The following is a 17748-nucleotide window of genomic DNA, read 5'->3' as shown; positions in this document are numbered from 1 at the left end:
GGTGGGGGAGCCCTTCTGTGTGGAGTAAGCATGTTCTTCCCATGTCAGCCTGGGTTTTCTATGGGTACTTCAGCTTCCTCCCACAGTCCAAAGACATGCAGGTTAACTGGTGACTTTAAATTGGCCGTAGGTGTGAATCGTTGTCTGTCTATATATGTCAGCCCTGTGATAGTCTGGCGACCTGTCCAGAATGTACCCTGCCTTTCGCCCAATGTCATATGGGATAGGCTCCAGCCCCCCCGCGACCCCCAACAGGTTACAGAAAATGAATGAATGAATGAATGAATGAATGAGTAATGACTAGTATAAGAAGTTAGTGTAAGTTGGAAAATTCCCATTTGAATAAATGAATGAAGGACTACCAACTTCATCTGCTGAAGGAACTAGAGTCAAAAAGATGACAAGTATGTCCGCAACTTCATCCCTTATTATACTGTGTGTCAAAGCTCTCTGATTTAAAGGTTAATTGTTGTTTATGACAATTTGGATCTTGAATTTGTAGCTGTTTTTATCGTTGGTTATGATAACATTGTATTCAACCAAGTAGTTGTTGAGATCTAGGAACACAGCAACATTGCTAATAGAAAATGAAAACATTAGAGACCATTTAATCTTACAAACTGTGAACCAATAATTTGAAAAACTGCTAACTGTCCCTCAATGGACAGGAAAAATGTGCTTGATACTACAGAAAACTACTGACTTTACAGTTTGCCTTTATTTTCTCTTCAAATAAGTTCAGCTAACCTGCAGCTTTTTTTCAGCCTGGATGGTCCACTGGCTCTGCACTCAATGCCCCATTCGGCTTGTTTTTAGCAATCTTGCCACATTTCCAGATCTCAGCAATGAACAACTTGGGACCTGCAAACAAGTCGACCATAAATCCAGCTATACACGATAGCCAGTCCTGCAAAAATAAGATCCAAGTTGTAATAAACTGAAACTATCCTAGTTCATTCACTGTAAGAGAACTCAATGTTGCCAGGGAAAAAAACAAACATACATTTTGTGATGTCAATGTGTGAATGCACAACTAGAAAGTCAACATCTGCTTTTATTCAGTGAAACAGAGGAAGAGGTTAAGGAAAAAAACAAGTGGGACCAGAGAGAGAGGAGGAGGAAGGACACGCAGATAGGACAAAGGAGACGGTGTGAACACGTTCCAAGAAGGTGTGAAGATAAAACTGCCTCCTTTTACAAGCACTAGATGGTACTATAAAATCTTACCTTGTACTAAACACACATACACACGCATACACACACAAGCAGGCAGGTCCATAAAACCTTGTAATTCTGTCAATGCAAGTTCAAACCATTTGTAATGTCCAGACTTTTAACCATGGTAGGCAGCAGGGGAGGCTGTTATCTGCCTTCTCCTCTGCCCCAGTCCAGCCCCGGCACCCATCATGTCCCAAATGTGTGTTGGCCTATTGGATCTGTAGCATGAAACAACTGAGGCAAAGCAACATGCAGGCTCTCTGTGGCCAACATTAGCCCCTGTTGCCAGGTTGCTCTCTCATTAGGGACAGCGCACCATGTTGGGCATTGTCTGTTTAACCAACTGCTACACACACATGCAATACACATTCTCATATATAGGCCTATATACTGCACAAGTCAAATGCTAGCACTGAAGCTGATTTTAATATACAAGCAAACATACACAGACAAAAATGACCAGATACATTCAGTGATGGCAAGTTTAAGGATGAGTCAACTAACACCTGAACACAGCTAATAATGCCCAGGACACACGTTCAGAGATGGTAACTATACACAGAGGGACAGAATGAATGATTCTGGTCATCTGTTGACATTTCTATAGGCTAACTGTGTGTGAGTAAATGACTGATTGAATGAATATGTTCTGTCAGCTGCAGCTTGTTTCTGTGAAACACTCTGTTGCTAGTAGCAACCCCTACTGGCACAGATCCACAGGAGTTGCTGTTTAACTAACATCCAACCATTTGTCAGATCTGTGAGCGCCAAACACTGACGAGCATCTTACTTAGCTTCTACTCACTTAGTTAATTATATGTACTGTAGATCCATTGATTCTGTTACTATAGCTGTGTTGTGGTCATTGTAAAATGTTATGCATGCACTTGAGAAAAAATTAATTCATTTATTCATTCATTTATTATCCATAACCGCTTATTCTGTTAAGGGTCACAGGGGGCTAGAGCCTATCCCAGCTGACACAGCGAGAGGCAGGTTACACTCTGGACAGGTCACCAGACTATTACAGGGCTGAAACATTATGACAACCATTCACGCTCACATTTACACCTACAGGCAATTTAAAGTGGCCAATTAATCTAACCTGCACGTCTTTGGAGTGTTTGGGGAGCCAGACAACCTGGATAAAAGCCACGTGGACACAAGGAGGACGTGCACCACCACACTGCCGCCACCCCCCCCCCCAAAATTATGACATAAGTTTTCCCAGAAAAAAATGTCTCTTTTTCTAAATTAACAAGATAATAATCTCATACATTCTATTTTTTGTAATAATCAAGATTACTATCTTGTTAATTCAGAAAAACACATGAGAATTTTTCGCCCATTAAAACTTTCTCAGAATTCTTAGATAATAATCTTACTAATTTAGAAAAACAGAGCAGATTTTGTTTTTTTTCAAATGAATGCATTACGGTTCTATAGATTTGAAATTTTCTTAACTTAGTTTTTCTCTTAACAGTTTAGCTCTCTCTCTTTCAGGCCACTGCTTATGTGTATTATTATTTACTGCTGTTTCTTGTATTTTTTGTATCTTTTGTATCCTAGTTTATTTAAATTCTTAATCTGACTCTTTCTCTTCTTGACTGCTACAACACTGGAATTTCTCAATTGTGGGATTAATAAAGGTGTATCCTATATTTTATCTTATCTTAATGCTAACTAAGACAGCTGCATGAGGCTAATTAAATTAAAAATACTTTAAATTGATAACATTACTGTAATTTTACTCTTGTGGACTCTATATATGTTTACTAGCTAAATTACAGTATTGCTCTTCCTATGGTGACTCGGGGCTATCTTTTAACTGATAATTAATTTGTTCCTTCCTGGGAAGAATAATCGAACTAATCAGACAGCTTGTCTATACTCAGTACATTTTCTTGTTACTTCATTAGTAGTCATCAAGTATTTTTTTTTGATACGTGTGGTCTAACTGTTGTTATGGAACCTCATCTTTCCTGTGATTGATGTTAATGAATTTGTTGTGTTTCATCCAATACAGTTTACAACTGCTGCCTGAAAAGCACACTATTATTTGAAGATCGCTGTATAGCTAAGCAGCAACATACACAGTGAGTGCAGAAGAGAATAGGTGGTTATTTCCTAGTCCACATTGACTAAATGTTTAGCATAAAAATAAAGACAAAGGAAATTACACAGGAAGAGACATGTAGTTTAATTACATGAACTAAAACAGATGCACCCAAAACCTGTCCTGTACAAACCAACTACTGAATGAAACATAAGAGACTGAAACTGAAACACAGACACAAGGTGAAGGATTAGTGCTAAATTGCTATGGTTGCCATTACTGTCTCCATCAAAGGCATATTATCATGGGAATCAAAACAAAGAAAACAGTATCACTGGAGCTCACAGGAAATGCAGTGACCTGTCTGGTTCAGTGGCCGACAACCTACTTGCTTGGTTCTGAGTGTATATGCAAAGTATGCCTGGAGCTTACAGGTGGATTAGAGGATGAGTGTGAGGAGTGTGATTGACTTTTGGGTCATAAAGAAATGCTTGATTCTGTGTCTTATTTGAATATTTCATTTGTGCATTGCAGTAGTTGACCTATGAAGCATCATTGCCTTCGCACTTAGCCTGTTTTATGTTGAGAGGTTCCTGCTTGCCTGGAAGACAAGAGGTCGACCCTGCTGATGCTCCCGAGTAAAACACACACTTTGTCTGACTCTTGTGATGATACGAGGATCTGAATGATGTGGGACAGACACTGCATGCGGCATAAATGATTGATCTTTACTATACGTTTCTGGTAAAAAATATGTGTGCTGCCACAGTAGGTGTCAGTGTGAGTGGTTATTTGAGTTACTGTGTGAGTGTACGTGTGTGTACACTAACAGATAGATGACATGACAATCAGTTTATGCTTTGGTTGTAGGCAGGTGGGGGAAACAAGACATATACTGCTGTCTGGATAAGACAAAGAGGGAGAGAAAGGAAGATGGAGGTCAGAATTGATAGAAATAGAGAGAGAGATATTGACAGGTTGAGTGAGGGAGAGGGGGAGACTGGAAGATAAAATCTTTAGAAAGCAGCTATAGCACGAAGCTCTAGGTCAAGAGGTCAACACTTAGCTGCAAGTGTCAAGTAGTCTGCCATCACCACTTGCACCTTCACGGGTAATTGTACTGTGTGTGTGTGTGTGTGTGTGTGTGTGTGTGTGTGTGTTGGAGTGTGTAAAATGAAGCAATTTAGCTGCCATTGCCGCCCGTGCCTTTGCCATATATTTTAAAGGGCTATTGATGATATTTAGTTTGTGGACACTGAGCAGTGGATAGAGATAAACACATACTTAAACACCTTGACGGTGGAGGAAGGAGCAAGAAGGATGGGGAACAAGATGGAGAACGGAGAAAAAAGAAGGAGAGTGAGGATGGTTGTTAAGAAGAGGCCGTAGAATTACAAACAAATGACTTGACAATGAAGAAAGGAGTATAGAGGAGGGCTAGAAGCATAAATCAAAGAGACAGAGAGATGGACAGAGTGAAAGGGGGAGGGTGAGACATGAAAAAGAGATGGGGGAAGGAGGGTGAGTGAAGCAAAGACGTGGACATCAGGAGAGCTAGAGAGAAGAAAACATTTGAATGCTTTTAGAGCTCACATTAAAGTCCATCATATGACAACTATTGATTTTCCATTGACTCTAATGGACATTATGGGCCCTATATATTCATCTATAACCATTAAACCATTAGCTTCTGGGCCACACACACACACACAGACACCAGCAGTCAAACTTAACTCAGTAAGGAGTAGAACAAAATTATGTTGTTTTACATCACTCTGTATCCCTGTCAGCGTGCATTCCGTTCTGAGTGTACTCGCAGCTGCATGTGCGCAAACAGGAAGGGTCACCATAGCTCACACTCTAAACGCACAAACATGCCATGTGCACGTCTACAGACAGCAAACACTCAAAGATGCGCTGGCACACTGTGCCTCTCACTCTTTGCCTATCACACACACTCACACACAAACACATCCATTCTGCTGTTGTCAAGTGTAATAGAAGACATGGGGGAAAGACAACAGGATAATAGGATTATTATTCTCCTCTAATCTCCATGAGTCAGCACCACACCGTCTGTGTGTGTGTGTGTGTGTGTGTGTCTTCATTTAAGTGGTGTCTGTGTATGTTTCTGTGCAGCCATGTCTGTTTATTTAGTGATTATATTCTGTTTTTTCACCTTGAAAGAAAATAAAACATTAAACAGAGAAGGAACTAACAATGAGAGTATTTTGAAGTGAAGAATGAGCATTTTCAGTTTAAATAGCAGACATTTGTCACTATGAGAAGTTGGAAATAACTCAAGACACTGCAATGATTGATTATCATTGTCATCATGTGATGTAAGATGTAACAAATGAGTAAATTCAGAAGAACCAATAAAAGGAAAAAACTGTATGAGATGACACATAGTTATACTTTAACCATGCTTCCCTTATCCTGTAGGCTGTATAAATGTTCTCTTGTTGCTAACAGGCTGCTGTTCATCCCATCTTTCCTCAGTATTTATTGGCTACATTAACAAATCTTATGTTTCAAATGAAGCCTGTACTTGGGACATTATTAGTGACCATTTAGTTTATTTTCATTGCAGTAAAAACAGTTTGGCTTTGGCTGTGTTGTCATAAATCAGTGCCACTTCATTCCAACAAAAGCCAGATCTTCTTCAGCTAAGGGACTACTGAAATCTTAATGAATTAGTAGCATTTCAGTTGAAGAAATTATACCGCTTTGGCCAAGGGAACACTCTCAAGTCTGAACAAATTTGTCTCATTTTATCGCGAGGAAACTCTAGCCAGGGGACTATTGAAGTCCTAATGAGTTGCACTATTTTATCTGGAGAAGACCAAGGGACTGTTGAACTCCTTGCAAATTAGTACTATTCTGAGAAAACCCAGGTTTACGTTAGCCAAGGGACTATTGACTTCCTGATTAATTAGTCTCAATCCATTTTGAGAAAGCCCACACTACCTTTGGAAGAGGGACTATTGCACAAGGTCAAAAGAAGCTACTAATGTTTGAAAGTGAGGAACAACTTGTGCTGGTGGAGTATGATATGTGTGAGTCAGCATGCCAGAGTTGGCGTTAGAATGAGTCACAATGGATAATACTTTTATTAATAGATCCAGTGTGGGAGGCAGCTGGTCACATACATATACACACACATGCATATACAGCAGTGCAAACACAATTAAAATAAATTTGATTGCCATATCATGCTCACTATTGTTAGTAATTTTGTACGTTTTACATAATTGGGCACTTGAATGCACCCGGCTGCATACAGAACAGCACTGAGGTAACACTGCGGTGAGCATGATAACCTATTCAAACACTGCACAGTGGAGGAGAACAAGCATGAACAAATTTAATTCCAAATGTCTTTCCAACAAGAGTACAACAATGGTGCATACCTCAAACACTGTATGCTGCCTTCCAGGCTCAAAGACACACTGACTTTTAACCAGGACATACTGTACTTCACACTAATGTGCTATCATTGGGGTTGGTAAAAAAATAATAAATAAATAAATAAAAAAAACATGGCTATGGGATCTCTCCAGCAATGATGAATAGAGCAGAAGACAAGAAGCTAAGGGTGTTCATGGCATTAGCCTGGGGAGGACATAGAAAGGACACACACCATGTGGGAAGTATAGTCTGTGGACAAGTTAGATATCATCTCTGCTGTGTGGGGCAGGGTAGGGTTAGAAATAATTCACTAACACTGTGCACTGTAAATGGGAACAGTACGCCGTCCTGTGCCCAAGTCTGCTTGAAAAGAATGTCTCGAGTATGATTCGTGTGTGCTCTGGTATGGTACACATCAGGTGTGAACACCAGCTGTACCAAATCATGGAAGTGGCCTGCTGTTTAACATGACTAAGAGGAGTTTTAACCAGTTATGAAACAGTCTCAGTTTAATACTGATGCCTCTGTATAGAGCTTAGATCAGGCCCAAAAAATCCAGCCCGACCCGGCCCGAGCCCGTGCACATTATGTCCGGGACCGGACCGGCCCAGCCAGGCCCGGCCCGTCCAATTAACTGTAATTAGGGCTGGGCGGTATGGCCTAAAATCAATATCACGGTATTATATTGGGGGGATGCGGTGACGGTATGATATCACAGTATTGTCTTCTCTCTTTTTTTTACACCTTAAATAAAACAATTTAAAAAGCCATACAAGTCTAGGATGGAAACTATTTACTGTCAGAAGTAAAACGGTTGCTAATCCATCTATTATTGTGTATAAAACATTATATAGTATGTATAAACGTTAGAGGGAAGAGGGAGGGCCGGCGGCTCCCGGGCCCCCTTCTCCTGCGGGCCTGGGTTTGGTGGTCGGCCAGGCCACCTCCATCATGTAGCGAGGGAGGTGTGTGAGGCCGGCTGGCCGCCGGGCCCCATTCTGCCGCCGTAGCCGGAGTACTGCGCTATGAAGGTAACGTTAATCACAAAAGCAGCGGCTCATGTTTACTGCGTTAAGTTACCGTCACCGCGAATACCGCCCAGCCCTAACTGAGGCAGGTGCAATGACATCATCGACGATAGGACGGTAGAGCGCAAATCTCTTCCGTGGGCCAAATTTATATCATTTCTACCGTCTACCGCATATACCGCGCAGCCCTAACTGTAATTACGAGCCCGAGCCCGATTTAAACCCGACATTTTTCAATAAGTTGGCTGTTATAATTAAGAGTATTAAACCACAATTCTTGTTATTTGAATGACAGAAATATAGGATCTTAATGAATAGCGCAATACGGAAGCATGATTATGTAATAAAACAGGTGTTTAGGCTATTTTAGGATCCAGGTGGTGAAGGGCTGTGCGCGCACAATGTTGCAACATTGGACATGTGGAAAGGAGGACGCAGTTATTCGGCAATTAAACCACCGTTCATTACTGAACAGTACAGGTTACTGTTGGCCGTAACCACGCCAAAACAACCAACAAACAACAAACAACAACTTAGCTGTAACTCCATCTGTGCACTCCTGCTCTCTCCTCCAGCTCGCTCATACACACACCAGCACGCGCACTCACACAGCCCTCCTCATCCCCGTCATACTCACACTCCGCCCCTCATTCAATCCCAAACATGCCATTAACTCACAGAACATTGACATTATAACAGAACATTTACTGCAGGGTCGCTACAATACATAGCCTATAACATTATCAAATCATAGCTTTAAAAAATAAATAAATAAATAAATAAATAAAAAACTCATATCTGACTGGCCCGGGGGGAGGGAGGGGGGCTCCCGGCCCGACCCGGCTTGGGCCCACGGGCCGGGTCAGGCTGAGCTCAGGCACAGAATCTAAGCTCTACCTCTGTATCAGACACTAGCGCAAGCTATGATGGACCAACTTAGATCCAGCTTTGCTGCTGCCTTAAATCTACAGTTTGGGGGAGGCAGAGAGCCCCATGCCCGATAGCAGCAGCCCCTCCTCCGGCCAGGAGCAGAGCTTTGCCTTGCTGATGACAGCCCCTGGGGCAAAGAGTCTGTCTGCAGTGCCATTTTCTACACTGTGGCACAATAAAATGTCACTAAGATGATGATGATGCATGTGTACTAGGGTACCTAACAACATTATGAATGTGAATGTGAATGTGAAAGCTGAGTGGCAGGGGAGTGAAGAGGGGCGGCAATCGCACTCTGAAACGGTACGAATCATTCGTACCCAACATGAAAATGCCCTAAACTTTAAAGAAATGCAGGAAAGTCAGTATGACACTTCCATAAAGTTGAGGGAGACAGACTGCAAATGGAAATAGGTCAAAATCAAAGCAGCAGAAGCCGAGATGACTTTCATTAGACCCTTCCCTGCCTGCCTGTAAACATTTACGTCACTCACACTCATGCGCATCACAACGCAGGTTTTTTATTAAAAGTTCTTAAGTCTGAACATCATCAAGGTTAGTTTTTCATACTTGGAAAGCTGCCTCCAGAACCAAAATCGTGGCGCTTTTAAATCTGACCCATCAAAGAATAAGTAAACAGGATTATGAATCAGACCAGTCAAGTGATGCCAATTTTCAGTATCTGACCATTTTTAATAGTCATTGCTATAGGCACATTTCCATTGATACCGTTGATCGTGAGACTGGACACCCAGCCCTGCAATGGATTTTCCCCATTTTATGCCTTTGAGAACTCACAGGGAAGCACACACACACACGCACACACACACACACACACACAGCACGCATGCACACACTCGATTTTCATTTCTGCCTTTCCTTCAGCAAATGAACAAATGTAGGACACACTCAGCAGCACATCAGTTTTGCCTGTCTCTCTATCTATTATTTGGGAATATTATCTATTATTTAGACCCCTCTCTGTTTCATTCCTCTATCTTTCCTCCTCTCTCACTCTCTAGCTGCAACCCCTCTCATTTCTCCTTCTACATTTCTCTCTCTCTCTCTCTCTCTCTCTCTCTCTCTCTCTCTCTCTCTCTGTCTCACACACACACACACACACTCCGTATCTCTTCGTCTTTTTTGCTCTCTCTCTCTCTCTCTCTCGTGTGCTCTCCGTTATCTTCTGTAAAGTAGATAAACATCAGTTTCCAGCAGCAGGAGGAGAGGGAGAATAATACACAACATGTTCATGAGAGGTGGAGGGTAGCAGCCGAAGTCAAGGTCGAACTGCGTGTGGGGTGTGTGTGTGTGTGTGTGTGATTTACAACCCCATCTCCCCTGTCTTTATCTGTATCCTTATCCAAACCTTGGCACCATTTCCTCAGAGAGTAGACACAATATAAAGTGTGTACACTCTCTCACAACCACCCCAACACACACACACACACACACACACACACACACACACACACACACACACACACTTGTCTGAGGCAGTGGTAGATCATGAGCTGGTGAATACAGGATGATGCAGAGTAGCCCAGCTGACATGAATCAGGGTCTCTCTTTTCTTAGCCATTCCCTCTCATTTGTCTTTCTCCTTCCACTCCAGTCTACTTTCTCATCCCTTTCCTGCTCCTCTTCTTCCCCTCTTCCTCCTCTCCTGCATGCTCCTGTCCTCCCCTCTACTAACCTCCCTCCATCTTTCCTTTTGTTGTTCACCTTTATTCACTCTCTCCTCTATTGATTCCTTCCCTCATATGGCTCCTCTGTTCCTTTTAACTCATCAGTGACTAAAATCTTCCTGTTACTCAGCCTATTTAAAAACCTCCAACATAGCTAATGACTAATACTTTTATGTATTATTGAGGAGAGCTAAATGTGTCATAGCAAAATGTCCACCAACTGATTGAAACGCGACCTCCTCACAGCACATTCTGTACCCCACTTTTTTTCTCCCTGGGTCAGCCACAATGTCTCCCCTTTTCCTTTCTACAAGAGTTAGATGTGTTGTGTTGATAAGGCTGCTTTGGAGAAGTTGAAAAATAAATTTAAATTGGGCTTTTCTTGCTACTTTTAAATAATGCCCCTTAAAAGATAAACTAAAACCCCAGAGAGTGCCCGCACAACTCTGAAACACAAATAACTGCAACTGCTCAATACACTCACGGGTCACGTTATTAGGTACACCTGTTCAACTGCTCATTAACGCAAATGGATAATCAGCCAATCACATGGCAGCAAATCAGTGCATTTAGGCATGTAGACATGGTCAAGACCACCTGGTGTTACAACCAAGGTATGCAGAAGACCATCTCTGAACGAACAACACATTGAACCTTGAAGCAGATGGGCTACAGCAGCAGAAGACCACAACGGGTGCCACTCCTGTCAGCTAACAACAGGAAACTGAGGCTACAATTCACATAGACTCACCAAAACTGGACAATAGAAGACTGGAAAAATGTTGCCTGGTCTGATGAGTCTGGATTTCTGCTGCAACATTCAGATGGTAGGGTCAGAATTTGCCGTAAACAACATGACAGCATGGATCCATCCTGCCTTGTATCAACAGTTCAGGCTGGTGGTGGTGGTGGTGTAAGGGTGTGGGGGATATTTTCTTGGCACACTTTGGGCCCCTTAGTACCAACTGAGCATCATTTAAACACCACTGCCTACCTGAGTATTGTTGCCGACCGTGTCCATCCCTTTATGACCACAGTGTACCCATCCTCTGATGGCTACTTCCAGCAGGATAATGCGCCATGACACAAAGCTCAAATCATCTCAAACTGGTTTCTTGAACATGACAATGAGTTCACTGTACTCCAATGGCCTCCACAGTCACCAGATCTCAATCCAATAAAGCACCTTTGGGATGTGGTGGAACGGGCAGCTGACAAATCAGCAGCTACAGCGTGATGCTATCATGTAAATATGGACCAAAATCTCTGAGGAATGTTTCCAGCACCTTGTTGAATCTATGCCATGAATAATTAAGACAGTTTTAAAGGCAAAAGGGGTCCAACCTGGTACTAGCATGGTGTACCTTATAAAGTGGATGGTGCGTGTATATGACATATAAAGCAGGAAACATGAATAATTTTAATGCAATAAAAATATGTTTGCCATCAAATCACAGATTAAGCACACAAAAACCTGTCAGCTAACAGAAAGTGGAGACAGCCCATGAAGCCTATATAAAATGTATGCTGCTTGCCAACAAGAAAACAGCTACATATCAAATGTCTAGATGGCTGCACAGTATAAAGCCAAAGCTTTAGTCGTAAACACCTGTATGCTCAATATACCTAATCAGTGAAATCAGCTGCAGCTGTTACAGAAAAGGAGACCTGTGCTGTCTTCACAAGTAAATCACTCAGTACATCTGTTGGTGACTTTCTCTGATAAATCATGACAAAATGCTGTACCTCGCATCAAAATCAATCAATATGCCAACTCTATCACACCTGTGTTAGCTAACAGCACCACGCATTAAATCTGCGTCACAGTTAAATATGAACACATAATAACACAGTCAGCAGTCTTACCTTCAACAAGGTGTTTGTTCTTTGCTTTCTGCATAGAGGCATCCATCCAAATATTGGTTACAGCAACTTCTTCAAAAGTTTAACAGTTAAGCTAGCTGGGTTGAGCAAGTTGTAGTTTACATTCTTGTCACTCCATGAAGACTTTGAATACCGTACGTTAATTAAAAATATTAAGAGTATGTTTGGGGGGAAAATGGGTGTTCCTAACGGTGCTCCTCAAATATGGCGTCGACGAAAAAGGGAGGGACGGACCGGACTACACCCCGAAAACACGTTACCGCCAGCCACGGCTGCAGCGGAGGTATAAAAACGGTACCATAAATGTCAGCTCCAGAGTTGCAGAGTATATTAACTTCCCTCCTAGTGCCTTGTAGTTTCGCCCAAGTCTATCCTCCCACCGTGCTCCGGTTTATCATCGTTGTAGTCCGTTTCTTCTTCTCCTTCTGGTTTACCAGGCGTGTCGTCCTCGCGCTAACGGGGTCCGTCTAATTACTGAGTTATTGAGTGCAGCTGTGCCGCTCAGAGCCCGAAGTACAGTAAGGGAATGTGGAGTGCATAATAAAGTAGGCTAGACAATGTAAATAATGAAATATATTTGACAATAATAAAAATAAAGTAGGCTGCATTTTATGGAAAACGGCATTACAACCATTATGGCATTTTAATTTTTTTGCTATGACTTAATATAAACTATGTTTATGTATATGTAAATAAAACATTGCCAGTCAAATTACTTAAGGCTTTAAGGGAAACTACGCTAAAATTCAAAATTCATACATGTTATTACTATGATCTAAAACAGTCCAAAAAATGTGAGTATACATGAGCAACTCCCTCCCAAATCCAAAAATTAGTAATGAGTGCTAAATCTCAAATTTGTGATGTCATAGGGTATAAAGTCTGGAGCTACTCTATAGTTAATTAACTGGGAAAGATGTTCTATATCAGTGGTTCCCAACTGGTGGGCCCCAGTCCAAAATTGGGTTGCGGGTCTATTCTGAATGGACCATAAGTGACTTGCAAAGGTGTCAAATTTTTGTAACTAACACACTTTTTCTGAAGTACAGTGATTTACTGGCACCAAGCTTTTATTTCAAAGGGCAGTTGTAGAGTTCCTGCTGTAGAGTTGGTGAATAATGGACAGCTTCCTGACAGACAGCAATCCAGCTCAATGACATGGCCAAACACAAGTGTGACGCTGAATATATTAAACTGTGGATCTTAAGAAATCTGTACCCCGTGGCTGCACCAGTTGGGAACCACTGTTCTAGATGATACTGACAGCACCCAGGGGAATGTTCTCAGGATATGGGTACATTTTCTGTTTTTTAAAACTGAGAACCCAACAACAGAATTAGGCTAATTTGGGGGGAAAAAGCAAGGAAATATTCTGTCAGTCCACAAAATCAGGCTCCCATCAGGGGCAGGTCTAGGGAGTGGCTTGGGGTGGCCCGGGCCACCATTAAAATCTGATTGGCTACCTCAGGTGCCACCCTATGATAATTGGCTAACTGCCCAGTCAATTTAAACTTTTTGATGTGTGAACTGAATTTTCACTTCGTCTTAAATTTGAAAACTTGAACTGGTTTGAGACTTGCCTCCCCAGTTTCTAGCTTTGAGAGAGAGTAACTGATGTACACAACTATTAATTGGCCCTTCACTAAGTCATGTCCACTGATGCAGACTGGCCAATAATAACATAGCATTGGGCTGGCTCAGACCAGGGTCCGTCAACAACACAGCTGTGGGGCACGTCGTGTATTAATGGTACTCATCACCTGGAGAAGTTAGAAGGAGATATACATTTCTTCCCTGTTCGGAAACCAAAATCAAACCCTGAAAAGTGTGGGGCTAGCTACTGAAGATATAGCATGCTGCTTTGGCTTTTTTATGATTATAACAGTGAAAAAACAACCTACCCTGCTGTACAGGAACCAGTGAAGGGAAGCAGGGAAACTTTGCTGATATTCAACCAGCAGTGTGTCATCACATTGTGTACAGATGAACATTGTTTGACTTCCCCCGGAGATCCCTGCCCGTCCAGCGGCAGTGGTCCGACCACTGGCAGCAGCACGGAGGCGAAGCCAAACACTGTTCATCTGCACACACTGGGATGCCACACAGCTGGTTCAATATCAGCAAAGAAAGTGAAGAAAGTGTCTGCTTCTCTCTGGGATCACTGTTTCATTTTTCAAAAATATGATAATATTTCTTCAGGGAGCGCAGTTAGTTACAGTGTGGGCTCAATGCTTACTCTGACAGCTTGTTGGACCATCACAAAGGGGCGGAGCTTAGCAAAGGGTCAATTGAACTTTCCTAGGTCATGGAAATAACATATTGTAATTCTTCATTTTGGTGGTTTTCCCCTTTAATATTAACCTTTGACACAAGTCTTTCATCAGGATGGACGGAGGTTTTCCATAGCCAATGGGTGAGCTATTTCTTTACATGTGGAGTTATACTGTGAGTTCTTTATTATCCTATTATATGCACTGCACATGCAGAGCAGAATAATATGTGCAACAGAAAGCTCCAATCTATAGGGTCAGGGTATGGATTCTCTTTTATCTCTCATACGTTTCCCTTCATCTCTTTCCTCGTCTAGCTTGTTTCCTTTTTCCTCTCTATCTTTTCTTCCCACCATTCCTCCCCTACTTCTTGCCTCATCTTTCTGATTTCTTCCTTGCTTAGTCTTTTCGCTTAATATTTGTTATTGTAAACGTTGCCACATTTCCATAGCCGCAGTTCATTATGGAGCATGAGGCACTGTATCTATGGAAATGTCGATAGGTTCATTTTGAGCTTTGTGCAGTAGCTGTTAGCAGTGTAAGTAATGCACATGTAGCATCTGTTTTTTTTTTTTCTGCAGTGACATAGTGCCCTGTGAAAATGTACTTCATATGTAAAGATAAGCATCATCTTTATGCTAATAATGGGAGCAAGGACATGACTAAGAATACTCAAGAATAAATAAGTAATATAACATGGCTATTCTAATATAAACTCCCGTTAGCACTTATTCTGTTACCTTTACGAGCAATGTTTTCTTTGCATTGTAATTTAGGATCCAAACTATAATGGGCTCTTTATGAAAATCAGAATGACCTGGTTCTTACACGGTGTTAGCACAGTGCAAAGCATCGGCGATGAGCTAGCCAGTGCATTAATAACAACCTCACATGCCTACTCTCACAAACCACAGAGGAGATCGGATTATGACACACATACATAGGCAGCATGAGTTCATTCTCGGCTCAGGACACTGTTACTCTAATATATATTTACAAAGCAAATAGTGTTTTACTGCTATGTTAATGCTCTGAATGTTGCACCTTTACTGTCAAAATAATATTGCTGGTAAATGGAGTTTAAGGATAAAATTACTGCAGAAGATGAATGACAATGAATACCGAACAATGGTGGACTTTAAATGTTACCATTTTAAATGACAATCACTGTTTGAATTTCCAGCCAGCCAATCATATTAAATTTACAAGGTTATATGTAAGTGTGTTTGAAGAGAAAGATAAAGAGTGAAAGCTTTTTTTTTTTTTTAAACGCAGCTGCCCAACCTTATCTCTCGATTGCCTGACATTTATTCAGACCATGGAATTTTCAATAAATGTCACTCATAAAGAGTAAATCCCTTCAAGTGTTACTTCTTACAAGTACTTTACTAGACAAATATACTGTACTTACGGCAGCAACACTTCAAACTATTCAGACAGATGTATCTATAAATGTCACCCGACTGAGAGCAAAGTGTAGTGTTTTTCCCCATTTGTGCTTCTGGCTCTGCTCATTACTTCTACCCACCAGGTTGCTCTGTGAAAATGCTCTATTCATTTTAATAGGACAATCAGTGTACCAACATCACAATAGGTGAAAACAAGTAAGACACTATTTATCTCTCTTTTGCAGGCATTCATTGTGGAGTTGATGACCCAAATCTAAGTCCCCACAGTTCAGAGCCATTGCAGCGCTTGTGCGCGTGTGTGTGGGTGTGTGGGTGTGTGGGTGTGTGGGTGTGCTTTGCGTGCCTGTGTGTGTGTTTGTGAGGTGAACACTGTGCTTTTAAACTGAAGGGGGGAGAAAAACTAATGCTTTTCACCAAGGGAGAGAACTAAAAAAAAAAATAATGAGTGTGCACCTGTGTTTTGCATATGTGTGACTACCAGTACCTGTGCTTGTCTGCATGAATGTGTCAGTGTACCCTGACAACCTCTTCACAAACCTGTGTGTTCCTGGCATGGCTGGCTGTTTTTGTACATACTGTGTGAAGAAACCTCGTTGCATGTTTTCACACTTTCTTATGCAACTGTGTGACTTTGACCACACAGACACACACACACACACACACACACACACACACACACACACACAGTATCGGGGAGCTACTTATTCAGTGATAAAAGGCGAGCCAGAGGGAACCCAGTAATTGAACTCCAGTGAGCGAAGCTTGGAAGCACCGTGCCGTATCCAGGGTAATAAGAAAAAAGTTATTATTCACCTCAAAGACACACACACATACATATTCACACACACACAACAGAGCACATATATTGGATCGCATACAAAAAGACACACTTAGGCAGGAACAACAACATAGCATTCACACAACAAAACTTACAGGCCTGCAGTCTGTAGGTTTCATACTGAACCAAGTTTGAAGGATGATGAAGATCAGAGTGTGGAGCTGTTGAATAAGCAAATAAACTTTGAAATTATTGACTTTCACACTCCCTACCTCCTGCTGTTCCACTGAATAAATTAGCACTCTCTCTCTCTCTCTCTCTCTCTCCCTCTTTTTGGATGTATTCACTACGTTCGCAGGAAGGAATCCACCGTGTGTTCAGCTTTAAGTTGGGCTGCAGTAGCTACTGCAGTGCGCACACACACACATTCACACACACAAAGCAAAACAGAGTCACTGAGAGAGACTCGGATTACATGAATGTGCAGCAGGCTCATGTGGTAAATGAATGTTCTTATGTGTATTACTCCAGAGTCACATTTTTAATAAATCAGACCAAAAATGTTCAAAGACACAATTTTCCCCCACTCCACCGCCAATAATGTTATGTTTTCTTCATTTTACTGATGTTTTCACTATTACTATCCAATATCTCAGAGCAGAGGTGTCAAACATACAGCCCAGGCTCCAGAACTGGCCTGCCAAAGAGTCCAATCTGGCCCACTAGATGACTTTGCACACCTCATATTGAAGGCTAAGAGGTGTCAGGTTTAAACAGTGAGTAGATACATAATGTAAAATGCTGCCTCAGAGGCTTTTTCACCCCGACCAGAATATAACTCTCTGAAATAACAATGAACACTTCCTGTGGTCAGAGTTAAACAGATTGAAAATTGTGTGAAATATTGTCAATCAGCAGCTTCAGTACAAAAGAATCTGTGTCAGACTTCTGTCCTAAAATGATATGGGTGGAGCCCTGTTCAGTGCCTGATGTTGTGTTCACATCAAGCACGGTTAAAACAATTCCCATAAGTGAATTACATGTAATGTCTATGTAAAGATGCGATTAAATGCGAA

The 17748-nt window shown here is 41.7% G+C and overlaps 1 protein-coding gene across 2 annotated transcripts in view; it reads right to left on the bottom strand.

Annotated features, from left to right (window-relative positions):
• The window catches only part of LOC117255746 (zeta-sarcoglycan), a 458822-nt gene that overhangs the window by 328215 nt on the left and 112859 nt on the right, over positions 1-17748 (bottom strand). Inside the window, exon 1 of one of the 2 annotated variants that reach the window (XM_033624907.2) lies at positions 12198-12631. The exons of the other annotated variant lie outside the window; for it this stretch is intronic. Coding sequence (XP_033480798.1) covers positions 12198-12239 — 42 coding nt within the window. The 5' untranslated portion in view covers positions 12240-12631. Of the gene's footprint in view, positions 1-12197; positions 12632-17748 lie in introns of those variants that run through there. 2 annotated transcript variants of the gene reach the window in all.

This window comes from Epinephelus lanceolatus, chromosome 3 (genome assembly GCF_041903045.1).
Source record: "Epinephelus lanceolatus isolate andai-2023 chromosome 3, ASM4190304v1, whole genome shotgun sequence".
NCBI lineage: Eukaryota > Metazoa > Chordata > Actinopteri > Perciformes > Serranidae > Epinephelus > Epinephelus lanceolatus.
The sequence above is the reverse complement of the archived record's forward strand: the minus strand, read 5'-3'. Positions and strand labels throughout refer to the sequence as shown.